Source organism: Xyrauchen texanus, chromosome 9 (genome assembly GCF_025860055.1).
Source record: "Xyrauchen texanus isolate HMW12.3.18 chromosome 9, RBS_HiC_50CHRs, whole genome shotgun sequence".
Taxonomy (NCBI): Eukaryota; Metazoa; Chordata; class Actinopteri; order Cypriniformes; family Catostomidae; genus Xyrauchen; species Xyrauchen texanus.
The window spans coordinates 12987107-13006890 of NC_068284.1; the positions used below are offsets into that span (position 1 = coordinate 12987107).

Genomic DNA, 19784 nt, shown 5'->3' on the forward strand with positions numbered 1-19784 from the left:
TACGAGAAGTCTGCAATGTGCAGTGCATTAAGAGCGCAGCGAACACATATAATGTTTTCCTTTGACATAGTGTCCAGAGGGGGCATTCTTTTTTTTATATCAAGCTAAACATACACAGAACCATAAGACGCAGTTGAATTCAGTGACTTGAAACCATGTAAAACATTGTATCTAACAAGCCTCTTATTGCCGCATGCATCTTGGAAGATGTTTTGTTGACTAGGTTATTTACAATACTTTATCTGCTCATAAATGGCATTTATTTATTTATTTGCTAAGTGAGGTCATGGTGCCAAACTTCCCTGTCTCCTGCCAAGACTAAATGCACAGCATATGGTTAAATGTACAGATGTTGACAGTATCACAGTGTGGTGTATATATGGTCTTTACCATGAAATACTGTGGAAAAATAATTTGCAGCTTTGAGTCCTGCACATGTGTGATCTATTACCACATTTTTTTTTCTGCTAATAAATGGCATGTTTTTGTGCTGTTAGTCTGTGTTTAATTTTCCACAATGTGAAAATATTTTGCAGATTTGCACAGGTTCACGGTTCTAAAACATAACCTATAAAAAAAAGTGCTGGATGGTTAGAACACAGCATCTTAATCACATGCCCCATTCAATTAGGGGCTTGAAATATGGACCTTGATTTTTTACAGTATTGATATGAACTGTGGATAAACAAGCAAAAGAAACATCTTTGATGTTTGGGCCAAATCAAACACTGGATTGTTTGAGCAGGGTTAGGGCTGCATAATTTGAAAGAGACAGTAACAGCAATATCTAAAGGTTTAGGTCACCAAAAAATATTTAAATTAAATTCCCTCATATGATGTTATTGTGATATAAGATGACAATTTTTGAAAAATCTCACACTTCACTGTTTTGGACGTCCAGCTGGTGCCAAGGGTGGTTCTAGGGTCATTGGATATTTAAGGCTTAGACCAGACATCTGAAGATATGTTCGGGTCTATCCTTTGATAAAATATTTCGAAATATAAAACACTTAATACCATTTTTTTAAATGTTGCATCATGGGGGCTGGGTAGTTCAGCGAGTAAAGACGCTGACTACTACATCTGGAGTTCGAATCCAGGATGTGCTGAGAGACTCCAGCCAGGTCTCCTAAGCAACCTAATTGGCCCAGTTGCTAGGGAGGGTAGAGTCACATGGGGTGACCTCCTCGTGGTCACTATAACGTAGTTCGCTCTTGGTGGGGCGCAAAGTGAATTGTGCAGGGATGATGCGGAGAATAGCATGAAGACATAGCGAGTCCACACACGCTATGTCTCCGAACGTGGTAACATGCTCAACAACCACGTGATAAGATGCGTGGATTGACGGTCTCAGATGCAGAGGCAATTGAGATTCGTCCTCCGCCACCCAGATTGAGGCAAATCACTAAGCCACCTAGAACACATTGGGAATTGGGCATTCCAAATTGGGGAGAGAAAGGGGAGAAAATTACAAAAAATTAAAAAGAAATGTTGCATCATGGGGTGTCATTTATAAAGTAAATCTTAAAATATTACTGAAACTAAAACTAAAAGGTCCCACTTACTTTTGTCAAGTCAAGTCAAGTGGTTTTATTGTCGTTCAACCATATACAGTTAGTACAGTACACAGCGAAAAGAGACAACGTTCCTCCAGGACCATAGTTCTACATAACAACATAGGACAAACACAGAACCACATGAGACTACACAGACTAAATAACATTTCTACTTAAAGTGCACGTGCAACGTGTGCAAAAAGTATGGGACAGTACAATAAATTACTAAATGGAACAGGACAATAGGCACAGTGAGAGGCAGTGCATCGCTGACCAGTACACATTTATAATCGAGCAGTGCAAAAAGATGACACTTTCTAAAATGCTAAATGTAAACAACATACTATGAAATAATGTTCTATGGACATAGCGGTTATTGAGGTAGCAGCCAGGTAAAGTGACAATGAATTAGATAAAAGTGCAACTCTGGACATGTGCAAAAGTTGGATGGTGTACAGGTGTGTGTGTGTGTGTGTGTGTGTCAGTCCAGTTCTGAGTATTGAGGAGTCTGAAGGCTTGGGGGAAGAAGCTGTTACACAGTCTGGCTGTGTAACATGCTTCGGTACCTCCTGCCAAGGTTTGTGTGAGGGGTGTGTGGGGTCATCCACAATGCTGGTTGCTTTGCGGATGCAGCGTTTGATGTAAATGTATTTGATGGAGGGAAGAGAGACCCTGATGATCTTCTCAGCTGTCCTCAATACTTCTGCATGGCTTTGCGGTCCGAACCGGTGCAAGTCACGAACCAGGCAGCTGCTCAGGATGCTTTCAATAGTCCCTCTATAGAATGTAGTGAGGATGGGGGGTACGACATGTTCTTCTCTCAGCCTTCAAAGAAAGTAGAGACGCTGCTTGGCTTTCCGTTAATGTTCAGCAGAGAGTGGTGACTCTGTGCTCTCCTGAAGTCAACAACCATCTCTTTTGTTTTGTCCACATTCAGAGACAGGTTGTTAGCTCTACACCAGTCCGTTAGCCGCTGCACTTCCTCTCTGTATGCTGACTTGTTGTTCTTGCTGATGAGACACACCATGGTTGTGTCACCCATATGGAAAAGAAACAGAAAAAACTTGTAAGAATTTCCTATTGCCTACAATAGTAAATGTTTATGTTTTATATGCATTATATGTCTTATGAGAGTTATATGTCTCATACTATGATTTACTCATGAAAGTGGCCACTTTCACATTTTTCTCATACAACGTAATTATATTAATTAAGTATGAATCAAACAAACAATATATATGCTGTTTATAAGGAAAGTACATGGCAAAGTATGTTTTTCGTATATGTTCCATATCATTTTAGCATTTTTAATTACTATGTAAAACATGTCTTAGTTATAAAGACATATAAATTTTATATATTAATATTTACAATTACATATATCTTTCTTGTCGTAAAGTATATCTAATTTAAACGTAAACTATGCTTACTTTATATGTTTTTTATAAGTTTGTTATATGTCAGCCAAGTAACATGTCCACGTATGTATAAAAGCATATACTTTTTATATATGAATATATACCATTCTATATAGGTTTTTTGTATGTAATGTCTATTAATATTTTCATGTAAACTATGCTTTCTTTATGTTTTTTTAATAAAATTCTTACGTCAGCCAATGAACATAGCAGCATTAAAAACTTACTTTTTATGTATGAAATTATATAATTTCATATGAGTTTCTGCAGTCAAAAACATTTGATGAAGCGGAGATAAAACTGGCAAGGCATGGTTTGGTCAACACCCAGATCAACTACTTTCTACCACACAATGACATAAATGCAGTCCGAATACATCTGTAATATTAAAAAAAAGCTGCTAGGATATCTTTTCAATAGTCTTTATTAACAGTTAAACACTTCTGGGATTACAGTGCTGACAGCAGTAAACCCTAATCCTAAGAACAATGTTTTCAAATATTACATTTAAATCAACTTGTGACTACATAGGAATATATTTCACCAGGAAACACACAAAAGCAGAGACTATTGGTCAAACACCCATTAAAAAGAAAAAACATACTGTAAATGGCATCCAATTTATTTTTGTCTAATGGTCGACGAGCCTCTCCTCCGCCTCGTTTGTTCCCTCGAAGATTGCTCACCAGCAGTCTTTCCACTGGAAAGACTGCGGTGAGCAGATGCCTCACAAAGACTGTTGCCGAATTGGCATTGAGGGCATAGGCCCACGCCAGTTTCTCAACCATGACTCCGGTCCCAGGATAGATCTCAACCTGGACACAAGGTGAGCATTAAAGTTTAAAATACCAGTATGTCTGACTTCTTCAGCCCAACAGACTTTAGACATATAAGCACATTAGATCTGCCATACTCATTACTTTACACTGTAATTACTTGTTTAATGAAATGTATGGGGTTGATTGTTTTTATGTGGTTTGTGGGACGCTTTGGCAATATTGTTGTTACATTCATGCCAATAAAGCAAATTTGAATTGAATTGATTAAAAGCAAGTCTGGCAAGCAGTAGATCTATTTTATATGCTGTATTTATTTATTCTTTAAAAAACAATTACCTTAGAAGACTGGGAGGCAGTCAGGGATGGAGACACAGATGTGGAACTGGACAGCGTAGATCTGGGGAGGGACAGCGAAGTGGCACATGGAGAACTGGACCTGGACTGCGGAGACCCTGGAAGGGCCGGTAATGCTGTGGTAGGCTCCACCCTGGATCTCTTAGGAGGTGCAGCCGAATCTATTATATTCCTCAAGCTCAGTAGGAGTCCTGGCACATCTAGACACAGTACATCAAAAACAAATAATTTATTATTATCACTCCTTTAGGACAATACAGCCAATTCAGCCTACAGTCATTTAGAGAAAGGTTTATTACTTGTCTGATGGTTCAATATTTGATATGAATCAATGATACCTTGAAGAACAATCTCCTTCAACTTTGCGTTCTCTTCTTTCAGGTCCTTGATCTCCTGCTTTAATTCAACCACAGTCTGAGTCAGACTGTTGTGATTATCTGAAGAAGGCTGTGATTGACCGTATAGCTTAAGAAACTCTTCTGCAGGGTCTGTCCTCCTGGGAGCCTTTGACTTCTGGGTGTCAAGAGATAGGAAAAAAACAAAAACAAAATAAAAAGACAGCTATTGCTGGAGTTGAGCAGCCATTATGTACAAGAGAATCAATATCAAGATTCAAGAATCCTTACAGATTTAGCTAGATATTAATGCCTATTACACAATAGTGCCAAATCCTTACACATTCTATGTACATTGTACCACTGGGAAATATGGTCATTGCATAGGAGCTAAAAGTAAATTAACGTCAATTTTGCTTGCTGAGACTGAGTTTCAATATCAGTTGAGCAATCTGAATCGTCCCCATATTTTTGGGGGGCCACTGAGGCCTTCTTTGTCAGCTCTGTAGGTTCTTCTTCCTTCAGCAGTGAGTTTACGGATTGTCTCAAAACGAGTAGCTAGAAAACAAAAGCAAATAGACCAGAGTTATACTCAAACAGCTGATTACACCAGATCACCCTCTTGTAACACTAAGACTGAAAATATACTTGAAGTTAGTGATGTGTGCTCCAAAATAAGTGCAAGCACTGCATGCATGCTCTGTAAGCATTGCTCATATACTTGTATACTTGCATACCCTATGTATACTCTATGCAAATATTCAGGGGGTTATGCATAAGGTATACATGACACCTGACATAAACAACTATTCAAAAAGCTTTATTCAACCTGGTTTCAACTGTCAAAGTGTTATTATCTCATCTCATTTTTAACATAGTTAAATTTTTAGTTCATTTTTGACATAGTTGTCAGATGACATACTGATTGTGGCACTTACAGCATCAAAACCACATAGTACTTGTGTTTGTGTGAATTAGAGTAAGTTAGTAACTCTTAACTTACCACTAACAAAAATGACAGTGCCTCTGTAGTGAGGCCAGCCTCCTCGTTGTTTCTTCCCATGAGCCATTCAATTACGGCTGAGTAGGTGGCAAAGGGATTCCCATCCTGGTCCATCTTGGAATCATCATACCCCCTTATGGCATCGGTTTTTATGTCACTGAGCTTCCCAAAATCCTCCCCTTCACGCCACCGCACCACTGCAAACTTCCTCTCCATGTGTTCTAAAATTATCAAATAAATAAAAATCATTGTTTGGCTTAGCAATCAATAAATGACTGGCAGACAGAAACTGTTATTAAGCTAACATTTAACATCAGTATTCTGACAAAAAACACTTCTACTATTAGGTATCAGCAGGGTTAGGCAAGTTATATTTAAGACTTTATTGCCACTCAAAATGAAATTTAAGACCCATTTTGAATATATTGTGATACACAATTCTGTTGCCTAATTTGATAATATCAAGCACATATTAAACACATTTCTTTCTAAATTTGATCTGAAATATCCAAAGGAATATAATCTGAAAATTGCAGATTAGGGTATTGATAGGTTAAGTGATTTAACAGAGGTGAGCAGATAATGTGATATGTCTTTATGATTATTGTGATATTAATTTCTTTCATATAACGTTAGCCCATCCTACCTGACAGGTGCCTCTATAGCCTACAACCAACCAGAAAGGGTCCGGTGTTTCCTATTAACAGACAGTAACGTTAGAGAAATACAGAAAGCACATTAACTTACTGACTACAAGATGTTCTTGAACATGAATATATTTTGGCCAAAGGCTGTGCAACCAAATGTAGTAAACCTATAAATAATCATTCTATTTACTGGTTTAAAAACCTTAGAATCAGAAACAAAGTTTCTGTAATATTGACATGGAAATAAAATGGTGGAGACCAAATATTTATGCAGACATTGAAAAAATGTTAACTTTGCCACGTTATCTTTGCCTTCTGCCAATGCTAACGTTACTGGATATGTTATAATCTAAGACAAGGCCTGTCCTGTACACTCATCCAACGTTACACTTGTGTTATTATCATATAAATATTATTAAAAATAAGGATAATTAACGTTAACTTAACTAATCTTGCTAAAATGCACCACTTTGGGTAATATAAGCTGAAAGTGACTGTGAGCTAACTTAATTTAGCTAACATTAGCTACAACTGTAACATGTAATGTTAAACCAGTTAACGTTCGCCATTAAAAAAATCAGTTGTTACTTAAATAAATGTATTTCAAATTTAAGCTCAAACACTGAAGCTTAAATCGTAATGTTAACTCCAGATTCACCAAACTATGTCGTCTGTTGGCCGTTCGTCGGTCGTGATTCAAAAGATGCCTTCTTTTTCAACCTTCTACTTTTTTCCCTCCATGTCCCTCTACGCCGGTGTTCTGCAGTGTACTCGCTCTCGCTCTCTCTCTCTCTCTCTCTCTCGCTATCTATCTATCTATCTATCTAGCGGCCCTGCGCATGCGCATTACCCACAACCTCGCACTGCTCTGTAGTCATTATTTTCGAGGAACGGGAACGTTAGTTAGCTGAAGTTTCCGGTAGCTTTCTAGCGGTAAAATGGTCACATCGTGTTGACAAGGACATTAGCTAGCTTCACCAGCAACCCTAGTAGACATTAAGCACCCCTCACCCGGCTTCACTCGGAGTCTCCCGCCCCCTCCGAAAACCAAACAGCTGGTCCACCAAAATGGAACTTCAACCCCTGGTCCACCAAAACTAAACAGCAAGCCCTGGTCCACCAAAACTAAACAGCAACCCTTGGTCCACCAAAACTAAACAGCAATCCCTGGTCCACCAGAAAAAAATTACTTAGACTCAGGAGCGACTGGCAGCTTCGACCGTTGGTACACCCTCCCAAAGCTGGGCTGGTGGACCAGTGGCCTCGCCGCAGGCCACTCCTGAGACTAAGTCTTTTCCCTGGTGGACCAGGGGCGCTCTAACCTCCGCGCTCTCTGCCTGCCTGCCTCAGGCCGGGCGGACTCTGACTCGGTCTCGCGTCCCCCGTGTCGACGTGTCTCCAGACCGCTGGTCCACCTTGTGTCTCCACGGGGCCGAACTTCGGCGAGCTGCCGGACGCCCGGCTGGCCGCCACCGAAACCGACAAAAACTTGGATCGAGGGCTGACTTTCAATGGATCGCAGCGAGTGTGCTGCTCTGCCACGCACGACACCCCGACCCAGAATCAGGTCGTCTACGAGTCATTTAGCACCAGGTTCTCCACAAACTTTCAGTGCAACTTGTATAATGTCATATACTAATTAAGTGCAAAATTAAATCTTTCTACGGCAAGAAATGAGTGACTGGGTCTTTTTTATTTTTACATGGCAATTTTGAATATTTGCTGCATACACAAGAACTTGAAACTAACTGTAAATAAAAATTAATTTTTGACTATTTTATTGGATAGAATTACTCATAAAATCTTAAATAACAACAAATATAACCCATGTAATCATTTTTGGAAAAATTCACTAATTGAGATTGAAGAAAGTGTGATCTAAAAACCTGAGACAATGCTAGTGTCATAAAATCTTAGAAATGCCATAAATTATTTTTGGTAATCTCATCATGTGCTTTTCCATGTACTATAATGTCTCATATATGTGACATCTTACATATGTCTATTGTCTTGTAAGGTTTTTATACAATATACCAAGATTTTGGTTTCACTAATGATTGCCCAACTCATATAACTTTGATGTTAGGTGTATCTACTAAGAATATTTTATGTGGATTTACTGTCATATAAAGTAATTATAAGTTCCCAAATTATCTTAAATCTCATATTACACAATTTTACTAAGGATTTTGTGTCTTGTTTGACTGTTATATATATTACTTACAAGTTTCAGATAAAAGATATAAACATTTAGTAAAATTTATCTATATCTTTTCCATATGGGCATTGGAGAACTTGATGATGTGGTTCGAGAAACCTTGTCCAATCCAATGCTTTTTAGAACAATAACACACCCTCCCCTACAACTGCTCAGGGGTGCGTTTCCCATACAACGACGTAATTCACTGCTTAACCACCATAGTATGATGCATCGTTGGAGAAATTTCTGGTGGAAAGCAGGCGCCCAAAAAGACAGCATGTGTGCACTGAACTGAGTCAGTATTTGGTATTATTGATACTGTGAAGAAAGACTGACATAATTAATTATTTATATATATATATATATATATATATATATATATATATATATATATATATATAATTAATGCTGTGTGTGTATGAATATATAATGTATATACATACATTACTTAATACAAAAATATACTGTATATTTCTATTACATTCCACAATATGATAAAAACATCCTGGGCTCTATTGAAAACATTCAGGACTTAAGCCTCTGTACCCTAACCCTAGTGCCACCCATGACCTGATTTGGCACTTGATTTGATTTGAAAGCATTTTTCGAGGGTAATGTAGAGTGTTCATACTACGTTGTAATACAACATCCTGTATGGGATATATGTAATTACGCTGCAACATAATAGGGAATTATGTGTAAACTACATGGGAGTTGGACATAAAAAAAGAGTTCAAGTTCATATCTACTGCTGGCTTAATTTATCAACATTTACATGGTGTCAGATGTGGGATAACAGGCAGAAGGTCTTCGGCGCACTGACCCACTAGTCTTTGACAAGCACATTGCTGATAAATGGAGAAAGTTTGAAAACGAATGGCGAATATACTGCAACACTGGTTTATCGGACAAGTCAAAGAAGGGGCAAGCCTTCACATTATTGAACTTGGCTGCCCCGGATGCGGTGGAAAAATCCAAGGCTTTCACTATCGTGGAGGGAGAAGAAGAGGATCCCACATATTACTGCAGAAATTTGCTGAACTCTGCTTGCCCTCAAAAAATATAATAATGGACAGAAACGTTTTCAACTCGACTAATCAAAAACCTGGTGATTCTATCCAAACATATGTATCCACACTGAAAATACTTGCAAAAAACTTGAGTTTGGATATCTAAATGACTGACTGATACGAGGCCACATTTTCTGCATTATTGAAAGTGACTGTGTGCAGAAGCAGCTGCTCTGTGAGAAAAAACTCACACTTGATTCTGCGATCAGTATTTGTTTGTCATATGAGCTATCCAAAAGGAGTATGAGAGAACAAAAATATGATGCTGGCATGTGTGCCATGCAAAATCAGTGCTGAACCAATTGCAACATACAGCATTCTCCTGAAAAATATAAGTGTTTTGCCTTCAACAAACTGTGTAACAATTGTGGAAAATGGAACCACTTCGCAAAGTATTGTAGATCTGCACAACTGAACAAGCAATTACCGTATGTTCAAATTCGCAATCATCCCATAATGCAAATTAAAACTATCCAACCCAGAAATTCAAACTTTAACAGAGTGAATGAACTGGAAACAACTGTTGATACACCTGATGACACTTTCTATTGTGAAGCACTGGATAATGTTACTCAAAAATGTCAAATCTTCACAATGCTACAACTCAAAAACTGGTCTGGTAATTTAAAACTGAAGGTGAATACAGGAGCTAAGTGCAATGTTAGAGCTGCCACAGATATATAACAACAGCTGCAACTCATATCCTCCACCACAGCTCATATAAACACACATGAAAAGGTTAATCTTATTGCATATGGATGGCAAACCATCAGCATAGAAGGAACCACATTATTGGACTGCAAATAAGGTCAACTCAATTTCCATATTGTTAATCGAAATGTCAGACCACTGCTTGGTTTGTAGGACAGCATAGCAATGGACCTGATTCACTTAGGCCCAGATGTTCATACACAACAAAACCAGGTACCAGAGGTACATGAATCCAAAGACCTGTTCCACTGCACAGTCAATGGCAAACTGCCTGTTGTCTATCACATGAGATTAGATGAATCAGTTGTGCCTGCTGTATGTCCACTGAAGAAAGTGCCCATTGCGATGAAGTAAAAAGTTAAAGCAGAGCTTCACAGAATGACTGAGCTAGGCATCATCACCCCTGAAACAGAGGCCACGGAATGGGTGTCAGCTATGGTTGTAGCCAAAAATAAAGATGGCTCGGCTAGAATTTGTATTGACATAGTACATCTCAGAAAAGCACTGCTAATGCCTCATCATCCTTTGAAAACCGTGGAACAAGTAATTGCTGATATGCCAGGTGCTAAGATCTTCACCCTTTGAGGATATTGATGCATCCTCAAATCTTACCAAATTCATGACACCATATGGAAGGTACAGATTCTTGCAAATGCTTTATGGAATCTCCACTGGCAGTGAGGTATTCCAAAGGTCCATGTAAAATTTGTTCTCTGGACAGACATGTGAAACTGTGGTAGATGATATTTTGGTCTGGGGCCATACATTGCAGGAACACATTGGACAACTCAAACAGATACTCAATAGAATTTATGAAATCGACATGAAATTGAACCCAGAAAAGTGCAAATTTAGAGTACGCTCTGTCTTCTATTTAGAACAACTCCTGTCTGATCAGGGGGTAAAACCAGATTCTTACAAAACCACAGCAGTCCACAAAATGTCGACACCTGTGGACAAACTGGCCCTGCAACGATTACTTGGCATGACAAACTGCCTCTCCAAGTTCATTTCGCACTACAGTGACTTCACAGGCCCACCAAGAGAGCTACTGCACCAAGATGTCAAATGTTGTTGGCATGAGACACAGATTGCTGCATTCCAAATGCTAAAGGATGCTGTGTACAGCCCTCCAGTTCTTCAATAATTTGACATCACAAAACCTGTTGTCCTCTCAGCTGATGTATCCCGACATGGACTGGGTGCAATATGCCTCTAACAGGGTACCCAGATCCCTTCACTTCAAATGCTTTGACACCAACTTAGTCTCGACATGCCCAAATCAAGAAGGAAATGTCGGCAATGGTATTAAACCCTTACTTGTATAGTATACCTGTATAATATCTTGAGGGGAGGGATGTAGAGTGTTCATACAACTGTGTAACACAACATCCTGTATGGGATGTACTAATTACCCTGCGACGAAACAAGGAAGTATGCAATGTTGCCAGATTCGTTTGACATTTTCCAGCCCAATGATTGTTCAAAACCCCCAAGAATGCAAAACAAATCTCCCAAATTATGTATATGAAAATGAAATGCACATTAACCATAATTCTACAGCGTTGCCTTTACAACCTATACAACACAATTAAGCGACGCAAAGATAAAGTTTCTTAAAACATTTCCGTTTACCCATTTTTCTTTATTCACACATATAAACAAACACACATGCACACATGCACAGAAAAGGAACAAATATGCTGCCCTGGGATTTCAAGAAGCCAAATAATGAAAGTATGCCATTTTGTTATGATTGCAGTTATGTTTTGCCATTCAATAGGCCTATTTTTGAATAATATATAATATCATATAAAGGTTATATATAATCTGCCCTACCTTTTTACGCTGTTATGGCTCATTCCAAATTCCAAGAAATTTGTAAATCTTTGTAGTCATCTCAGTAAGGTTAATTCGCTAAAACATACAGTCAAGGTTCCTAGACAGCGGTTATCGTGGACGTAACAAAGCTGATTTTCAATCATTCCGTGTTCTTGTGCGCAAATCCATAAGAAAGAGTAGCAAATTAAAAAGTCACCTTTATGTTGTGTTACTTTATGAAACTACTGTGATCACCATAAGTGCCAGCTTCACGATATATCCCACAGTGTTCTCAACAGCATTAAACTTCTAGCCAAAACGCATCAGTGGCCTGGTCATGGAAGAAACTCAAAGGTGCAATTTCTCCAAGAAAATCTCCACAGATAAGTCCAGTCGTTAACCACCACTTGATATCAGGGTCATTTTTTGTTGCATGGGCAATGGAAATTCGTAATTTTATCATTTTAAAACCCGCCAAAATCATTCTAAAGCAGCTCAAATTTTGACCACCCGCCCAAGCACATTTTTGTGGAAACTTGCCCAATCTAGCGAAACTGGAAGTATGTGTACACTACATGGCAGTTGGACAGAATAAAAAAAAAACTTCAAGTTCATATTTACCACTGGCTTCATTTATCAACATCAGGTAAGATTTTTTCGATTTCTGTTTGTTCATCTCACAAAACTATCGTATAGCTTCTTCCCATGGATTTCTTTTATGATGCTGTTTTGGTGGTATTTTTAATATAATTTTTTGGGGGGTGTTTTCACACTTGGTTTGATTGATTGGAACAAACCCAAGTTCCTCTCCTGTTCGGGAATGCTTTGATGAACATGATGAAGAGTTCAAGGTGTTGCCCTTGCCTCCAAATTCCACAGATCTAAATCCGATTGAGCATCTGTGGGATGTGCTGGACCAGCAAGTCTGATCCACGGTGGCTCCACCTCACAAATTACAGGACTTGAAGGATCTGCTGCTAATGCCTTGGTGCCAGATACCACAGGACAGCTTCAGGGGTCTTGTAGAGTCTATGTCTCGGTGGGTCGGCACTGTTTTGGAGGCACGTGGAAGACCAACAGCATTTTTGTCAGGTGGTCATAATGTTTTGGCTCATCAGTGTATACATTACTGTATGTTTGTATGTGTGTATATATCTCCTCCTCATGGACTGCACCAGATTTGCCAGTTCTTGCAGTGAGATGTTACCCCACTCTTCCACCAAGGCACTTGCAAGTTCTCTGACATTTCTTGTGGGAATGGCTCTAGCCCTCACCCTCTGATCCAACAGGTCCCAGATGTGCTCAATGGGATTGAGATCTGGGCTCTTCGCTAGCCATGGCAGAACACTGACATTCCTGTCTTGCAGGAAATCATGCACAGATCGAGCAGTATGGCTGGTGGCATTGTCATGCTGGAGGGTCATGTCAGGATGAGCCTGCAGGAAGGGTACCACATGAGGGAGGAGGATGTCTTCCCTGTAACACACAGCGATGAGATTGCCTGTAATGACAACAAGCTCAGTCCGATGATGTTGTGACACACCGCCACTGACCATGACGGACCCTCCACCTCCAAATAGATCCTAATCCAGAGTACAGGCCCTGGTGTAATGCTCATTCTTTCGACAAAACCGCGACTCATCAGTGAAGAGCACATTTTGCCAGTCCTGTCTGGTCCAGTGAAGGTGGGTTGGTGCCCATAGGAGACGATGTTGTTGGTGATGTCTGGTAAGGACCTGCCTCACAACAGTTCTACAAGCCCTCAGTCCAGCCTCTCTCAGCCTATTGTGGACAGTCTGATCATTGATGGAGGGATTGTGCATTCCTGGTGTGACTCAGGCAATTGTTGTTGGCATCCTGTACCTGTCCCGCAGGTGTGATATTCAGATGTGCCGATCCTGTGCAGGTGTTGTTACACATGGTCTGCCACTGCGAGGACGATCAGCTGTCCTTATTGTCTCCCTGTAGTGCTGTCTTCAGCGTCTCACAGTACGGACATTGCAATTTATTGCCCTGGCCACATCTGCAGTCCTCATGCCTTCATGCAGCATGCCTAAGGCACGTTCACGCATATGAGAAGGGACACTGGGCGTCTTTCTTTTGGTGTCAGAGTCAATAGAAAGTTCTCTTTAGTGTCCAAAGTTTTTATAACTGTGACCTTAATTGCCTACCATCTGTAAGCTGTTAGTGTCTTAACATCCGTTCCACAGGTGCATGTTCATTAATTGTTTATGGTTTATTGAACAAGCATTGAAAACATTGTTTAAACCCTTTACAATAAAGATCTGTAAAGTTATTTAGATTTTTATAAAACATATATAAACATCCAAATCAATCTTGCACCTTGAGGATTTTTTTTATAAAATTTGTAAATCTTTTCAATATATAAAAAATACATTAAATCTTCTGACCATGAGAATGTGGGAGGAGATTTTGAGTAATTCCAGTGTAATAGAATTAATCTACGCGCAGTGAGGCAAAAGTCAAGAACATTAGTATACTTCTTTGTGTGTTCATCTAGAACCGCTGGGACAACAAAGAAAGCAATCAAAGGGCATGGTTCGAGGGAAATATTAAGAAAAAGTATAAAAAAAAAGGAATACCAAAAATCTTCCAGCTTTGGGCAATTAAAAAACATGTGAGTGTGATCAGCGTGACATCTATTCCCGGAAATAGCTTACTCAGTAATTTGTAAGATTAATTCTATGGAAAACCTTAAATTGAATCAGACTTAGTCTGGCACAAGATGAAGAAGAATTAACCCTGCCAGCAGCAATTTCCCATCATTCCTGGCCCAGACTACGTCCGAGTTCTATCTCCCATTGGTGTTTAAGCTGAGAGGTAGAAGGCAAAACAAGACAAAACGGCAACAAGACATAAATAAAAAATAAAAAAAAATTACAAATTTAATAACAAATAAATAGAAATAATACAATAAATAAATACAAATTGAATAGAAAATAAAGTATATACAGGATACACAATAAGACAATATATATATACTGTATGTATATATACAGTATATACCCACATATACGCACAAACATACATAGACACACACACACACATACATACATACACATAAAAATATATACACACAGACACACACATACATACATATACACTTACACATACGTAGTGCAAATCTAATACAAATCTGTTATATACAGTGCAAGGGAATGTAATGGCAGAAGAGGTTGGATGTGTTGGATAAATGTAAAAAACTAAACTGTGAATTGCACATAATTATTGCACAATGGGGCAGTTTTAACTGTTCATGAGACGGATAGACAAAGGGAAAAAACTGTTCCTGTGCCTGATAGTTCTGGTGCTCAGCGCTCTGAAGTGTCGGCCAGAAGGCAACAGGTCTTCAGGAAGGCTCCCACTACAGGCCCTGAATTACCTGAATTACCCCACTTCTGCCACGGTGCTGTTTAGAATGGTGAGGAGGGTCAGTGTTGGGGTGTTCCTTCTAAAGTCCTCAATTAACTCCACCCTTTTGAGTGTGTTCAGCAGCTCAATGTTGTTTTGACTGCACCAGACTTCCAGCTGTTTAACCTCCCTTCTGTATGCAGACTTATCTTTATCTCGGATGAGGCTGATGATAGTGGTGACATCTGCAAAATTCAGGAGCTTGACAGAGAGGTCCTTGGTAATGCAGTCATTGGTGTAGAGGGAGAAGAGTAGTGGGGAGAGCACACATCCCTCGGGGGCACCAGTGCTGATTGTACAGGTGCTGGAAGGGAATTTCCTGTCTCACAAACTGCTGCCTGTCTGTCAGAAAGCTGGAAAATCCACTTACAGATAGACGTGGAAACAGAGAGCTGGTGTAGTTTAGTCTGGAGTATAGCTGGGATGATGGTGTTGAAAGCCGAACTGAAGTCCACAAAAAGGATTCTTGCATATGTCCCCGGTCTGTCCAGATTTTGCAGGATATGATGCAGTCCCATGTTGACTGCATCCTCCACAGATCTATTTGCTCAATAAGCAAATTGAAGGGGATCTAGAAAGGGTCCAGTGATGTCCTTCAGGTGGGCAAATCCACCAGTCTCTCAAATTATTTCATCACCACAGACGTCAAGACGACATGTCTGTAGTCATTAAGCCCTGTGATTTTTGGTTTCTTTGGGACAAGAATAATGATTGAGTTTGAAGCAGCATGGGACTTCACACTGCTCCAGTGATCTATTGAAGATCTGTATGACGATGGGGGCCAGCTGGTTAGCACAGGATCTAAGACATGTGGGTGAAATGCCATCTGGGCCTGAAGCTTTCCTAGTCTTTTGTTTCCATGGCACACCTCTTCTTCACAGATCTTAAGTGCAGGTTGAGTATCAGGAAGGGTGGAGTTGGTGTAGGAGGAGTTGGTGTTTGTGTGAAGTGAAGGTCAAAGCAGGTGTAGTGTGTGAGATTGGGCCTTTCAAATCTACAGTAGAACACATTCAGGTTGTCAGCCAGTTGTTGGTCCACCACAGGGTTCGGGGTAGGAGTCCTGTAATTCGTAAATTGTTTCATGCCACTCCACACTGATGCAGGGTTGTTAGATTAAAACTTTTTCAGCCACTCTGATTTCCTTATTCAGAGTGTTCCTGGGCTGATTGTACAAGATGTTATCCCCACCCTCTTTGGCCTGACGAAGCTGCCTGAGCTCTGCTGTAAACCATGGTTGTCACTGTTGAATGTTAAATAAGTCCTAGTAGTTATGCATACATCCTCAATGGAACTGATACATGATGTAATAGTATCTGTGAGCTCGTCCAGGTCAGTGGCTGCAGCCTCAAAAACACTCCTATCCCTGCAATCAAAGCAGGCTTGTAGTTCCAGCTCTGCTTCATTGGTCCTCTTTACAGTCCTCTTTACAGTCCTTACTACAGGCTTGGCTGATTTTAATTTCTGTCTGTAGGTTTGAAGAAGATGAACAAGACCATAGATCACCATGTGATCATAGAGTCCCAAAGCTGCTCTAGGGACAGAGCGATATGCATCCTTTATTGTTGTGTAGCAGTGATCCAGTATGTTTCTGGTTAGGCATGTAATGCGCTGTTTGTATTTGGGCAGTTCACATGTGAGATTTGCTTTGTTAAAATCCCCAAGAATAATAATAACTGAATCCGGGTATTGTTGTTCCTTGTCTGTGATCTGATTAGCCAGCTGTTGCAGCGCTGCATTCACACACGCGTTTGGCACGATATACACACTCACCAGAATAAATGAGGAAAACTCCCACGGTGCGTAGAAAGGCTTAAAGTTAATAAAGAGCACTTCCAAATTAGGACAGCACATCTTTTTTAATGTTGTTACATCTGTACACCAACTTTCATTGATATAAATGCATGTTCCACTGCCTCTTATTTTCCCCGTTAATTCTTCGATGCGATTCGCTCTGAACAGCTGAAAGCCCGGCAGATGTAATGTGCTGTACAGAATGGCTTCACTCAGCCAGGTTTCAAAGAAGCACAAGGCAGCATAGTTTGAAAAGTCCTTGTTTGTATGGGTAAGGAGAATGAACAAAATTGCGCACTTGAAAACAACGAAACAAGTTGGACCTCAATTTCAATTTCTCTGCAAGATCAGAAAAAGGTGCAAAAACTCCATCAATGAATAAGTCAGAAAAAAAAGAAAGGCCTCTGTTTTTCCACTGAACATAAGCAGAGACTAAGGTTGAAGGCACAAACCGATGATTATTGCACATAGGACCTTAAAGAGAAGGAGCAGCAAGTTTAAAATGCTGTCTGAATTGCCTCCATATCCTAAGAGAGGTGCATTTAACCAAATTTGTTGTGTCATTTGAGGGACAACTAGACAAAGGAGCACATGCCAAGGCAGAAAGTTAGGATGAAGAGCAGGACTGTGCTTCTACCATACATCAATCTATATGGGGATAATTAAACCTGTGGAGCGGAGGGGGCGGGGCCGGGCTAGAATGTCGCACGCCCGGTACCCAATCGGCCTGATGGGGTGCGCGAGGGTTAAAGGCGTTCGAGAGAGAGAAAATTATGGCCATGTCCATCATGTGTGTGTGCTTATGATGTTTGTGCTTTTGTCTTGAGTTTTCATTAAATTATTATTTATATTGACAAGCCTGTTCTCGCCTCCTCCTTGCCCATCCTAACCCCCTTACATTGGTGCCGAAAACCCAGGAAGGAGGAGGCGAGAACCGGCTTGTCAATATAAATGATAATTTAATGAAAACAAAAGCACAAACATCATAAACACACACATGACGGACATGTCTGTAATTTTCCCCATCAGGCCGATTGGGTACCGGGCGTGCGACATTCTAGCCCGGCCCTGCCCCCCTCCACTCAACACTCCTCCCGGCATTACCTCAGGCCGGGGTTCCACCGGCATGACCTACACCCCCTTTCCCTGGGGAGGTGCGTGCTTTGCGCCCCATCAGGTCATCCTTGCCTTCCTCGACCTGAGAGGAGACAGGACGGGAAAACAACAACAACAATAAAATAGGCGAGGGAAAAGGCCAACACGGTGCGACAGAGAGAGAGAGATGAGAGAGAGAAGCAGCTCACTCACCGGTTCTCTGATGTACCATTGTGTGGTCCTCGAACACTCCGCCACACTCTCCGGTGGACGACAGCCGCTCCTCTCCAGGCGAGCCGGAGTCAAACCTCCGACCCCCAGCGGACAGAACGCCCCTCCACTTTTCTGGCGGCACCTGGGGACATTCCTCCTCCCCTGGCAGTGGCCCTACCACTCCAGGCGATCGGGGAGTTACTTCCCTCCTCCCCTCGCGGACGGTGGTCTTCCCTCGACCCCTTCGCGTTTCTGGGGGATGGCAGGGCACTCCTCCTCCCCTGGCAGCGGCTCCATCACTCCAGGAGGTCGGGGAATCCAGTCCCTACTCGCCCCGCGGATGGAGGCCGTTCCCCGCATCCGGGCAGTCGGGCTACTCCGCCACCCGGCAGATGGCAGCGGCGCTCCCCTGGGTGGACGGTAGCTTATCCCATTACTGCAAATCTAATTTAACTTGAGTAAGCCATTTAGAAAAATGATATTGATATAATAGACTGAAGTATGAAATATTTACTCCTAAATAACGAAACTTTGTGGAGGAAAGATGGAATGGCAACACTTCAGCTGGAATTTGTTTAGCTTTGTTTGTTTAAGTTATTTATTGGAAAACATTCACTTTTATTTATAAAAAGCTTGTATCCTGAATTCAAAGGTGTTAAAAATATAAAACAGAGTAGAAGGTCATCAGCATAGAGCTAGACATGATGTTCTATCCCTCCCCTAACAATACCTGAGAAGAGCAGGGATTTTTTCAAAGCTATGGCAAGGGGTTCTATTGCTAAAGCGAACAGCAGGGGAGAAAGAGGACACCCTTGAAGGGTACCTCTTTTGAGGGGGAAATATTGTGAAAATAAAAAGTTTGTTCTCACATTAGCAACAGGAGCAAAGGTAAAACGAGGGCCAAAGCCAAATCTATCTAATATATTGAATTAAAAATTCTACTCCACCTGGTTGAAGGCCTTTTCTACATCCAATGAAATGACCAGTGCACTAGTTGTGGTGGTAGATGGAGAAAGAATAATATTTAAGGGTCATCGAATATTTGATGACAATTGTCGACCCCTGATAAATCTGGTCTGATCTTCAGATATTATTTTAGGTAGACAGGGGTCCAGACAGCAAGCCAGCACCTTAGCTAACAATTTCACATCCGAATTTAACAGTTATTGGCCTCCAGCTGCCACATTCATCTGGATTCTTATCACGCTTGAGTATCAGTGAAATAGAGGCCTCAGTGAGAGTTCCATTCACTAAGGAATCATTATACATGTCTAACAAGAAGGGTGCTAGATGTTTGGCAAAACTTTTGTAGAAATCAATTGGAAAACCATTCGGACCTGCTGCCTTGCCACTTTGCAT

At 40.7% G+C, this 19784-nt stretch overlaps 1 protein-coding gene across 3 annotated transcripts; it reads right to left on the reverse strand.

Moving 5' to 3' along the window:
- Positions 1 to 1347: 1347 nt before the first annotated feature.
- LOC127649418 (uncharacterized) lies at positions 1348 to 7671 on the reverse strand. 3 transcript variants are annotated; one of them, XM_052134493.1, is made up of 9 exons: positions 7104 to 7671; positions 6092 to 6142; positions 5446 to 5666; positions 4784 to 5000; positions 4446 to 4620; positions 4090 to 4307; positions 3579 to 3789; positions 1566 to 2566; positions 1348 to 1414 (listed from the first exon to the last, which is right to left on the reverse strand). In XM_052134493.1, the coding sequence occupies exons 4-8, from the start codon at positions 4820 to 4822 to the stop codon at positions 2523 to 2525; spliced, it is 687 nt and encodes a 228-aa protein (XP_051990453.1). In that variant the 5' UTR covers positions 4823 to 5000; positions 5446 to 5666; positions 6092 to 6142; positions 7104 to 7671; the 3' UTR covers positions 1348 to 1414; positions 1566 to 2522. The 3 variants fall into 3 exon arrangements, with proteins under 3 accessions (XP_051990453.1, XP_051990451.1, XP_051990452.1); XM_052134491.1 differs by lacking the exon at positions 7104 to 7671 and adding an exon at positions 6751 to 6904; XM_052134492.1 differs by lacking the exon at positions 7104 to 7671 and adding an exon at positions 6751 to 6904 and having other exon boundaries at positions 4784 to 5666.
- Between the last annotated feature and the right edge of the window lie 12113 nt (positions 7672 to 19784).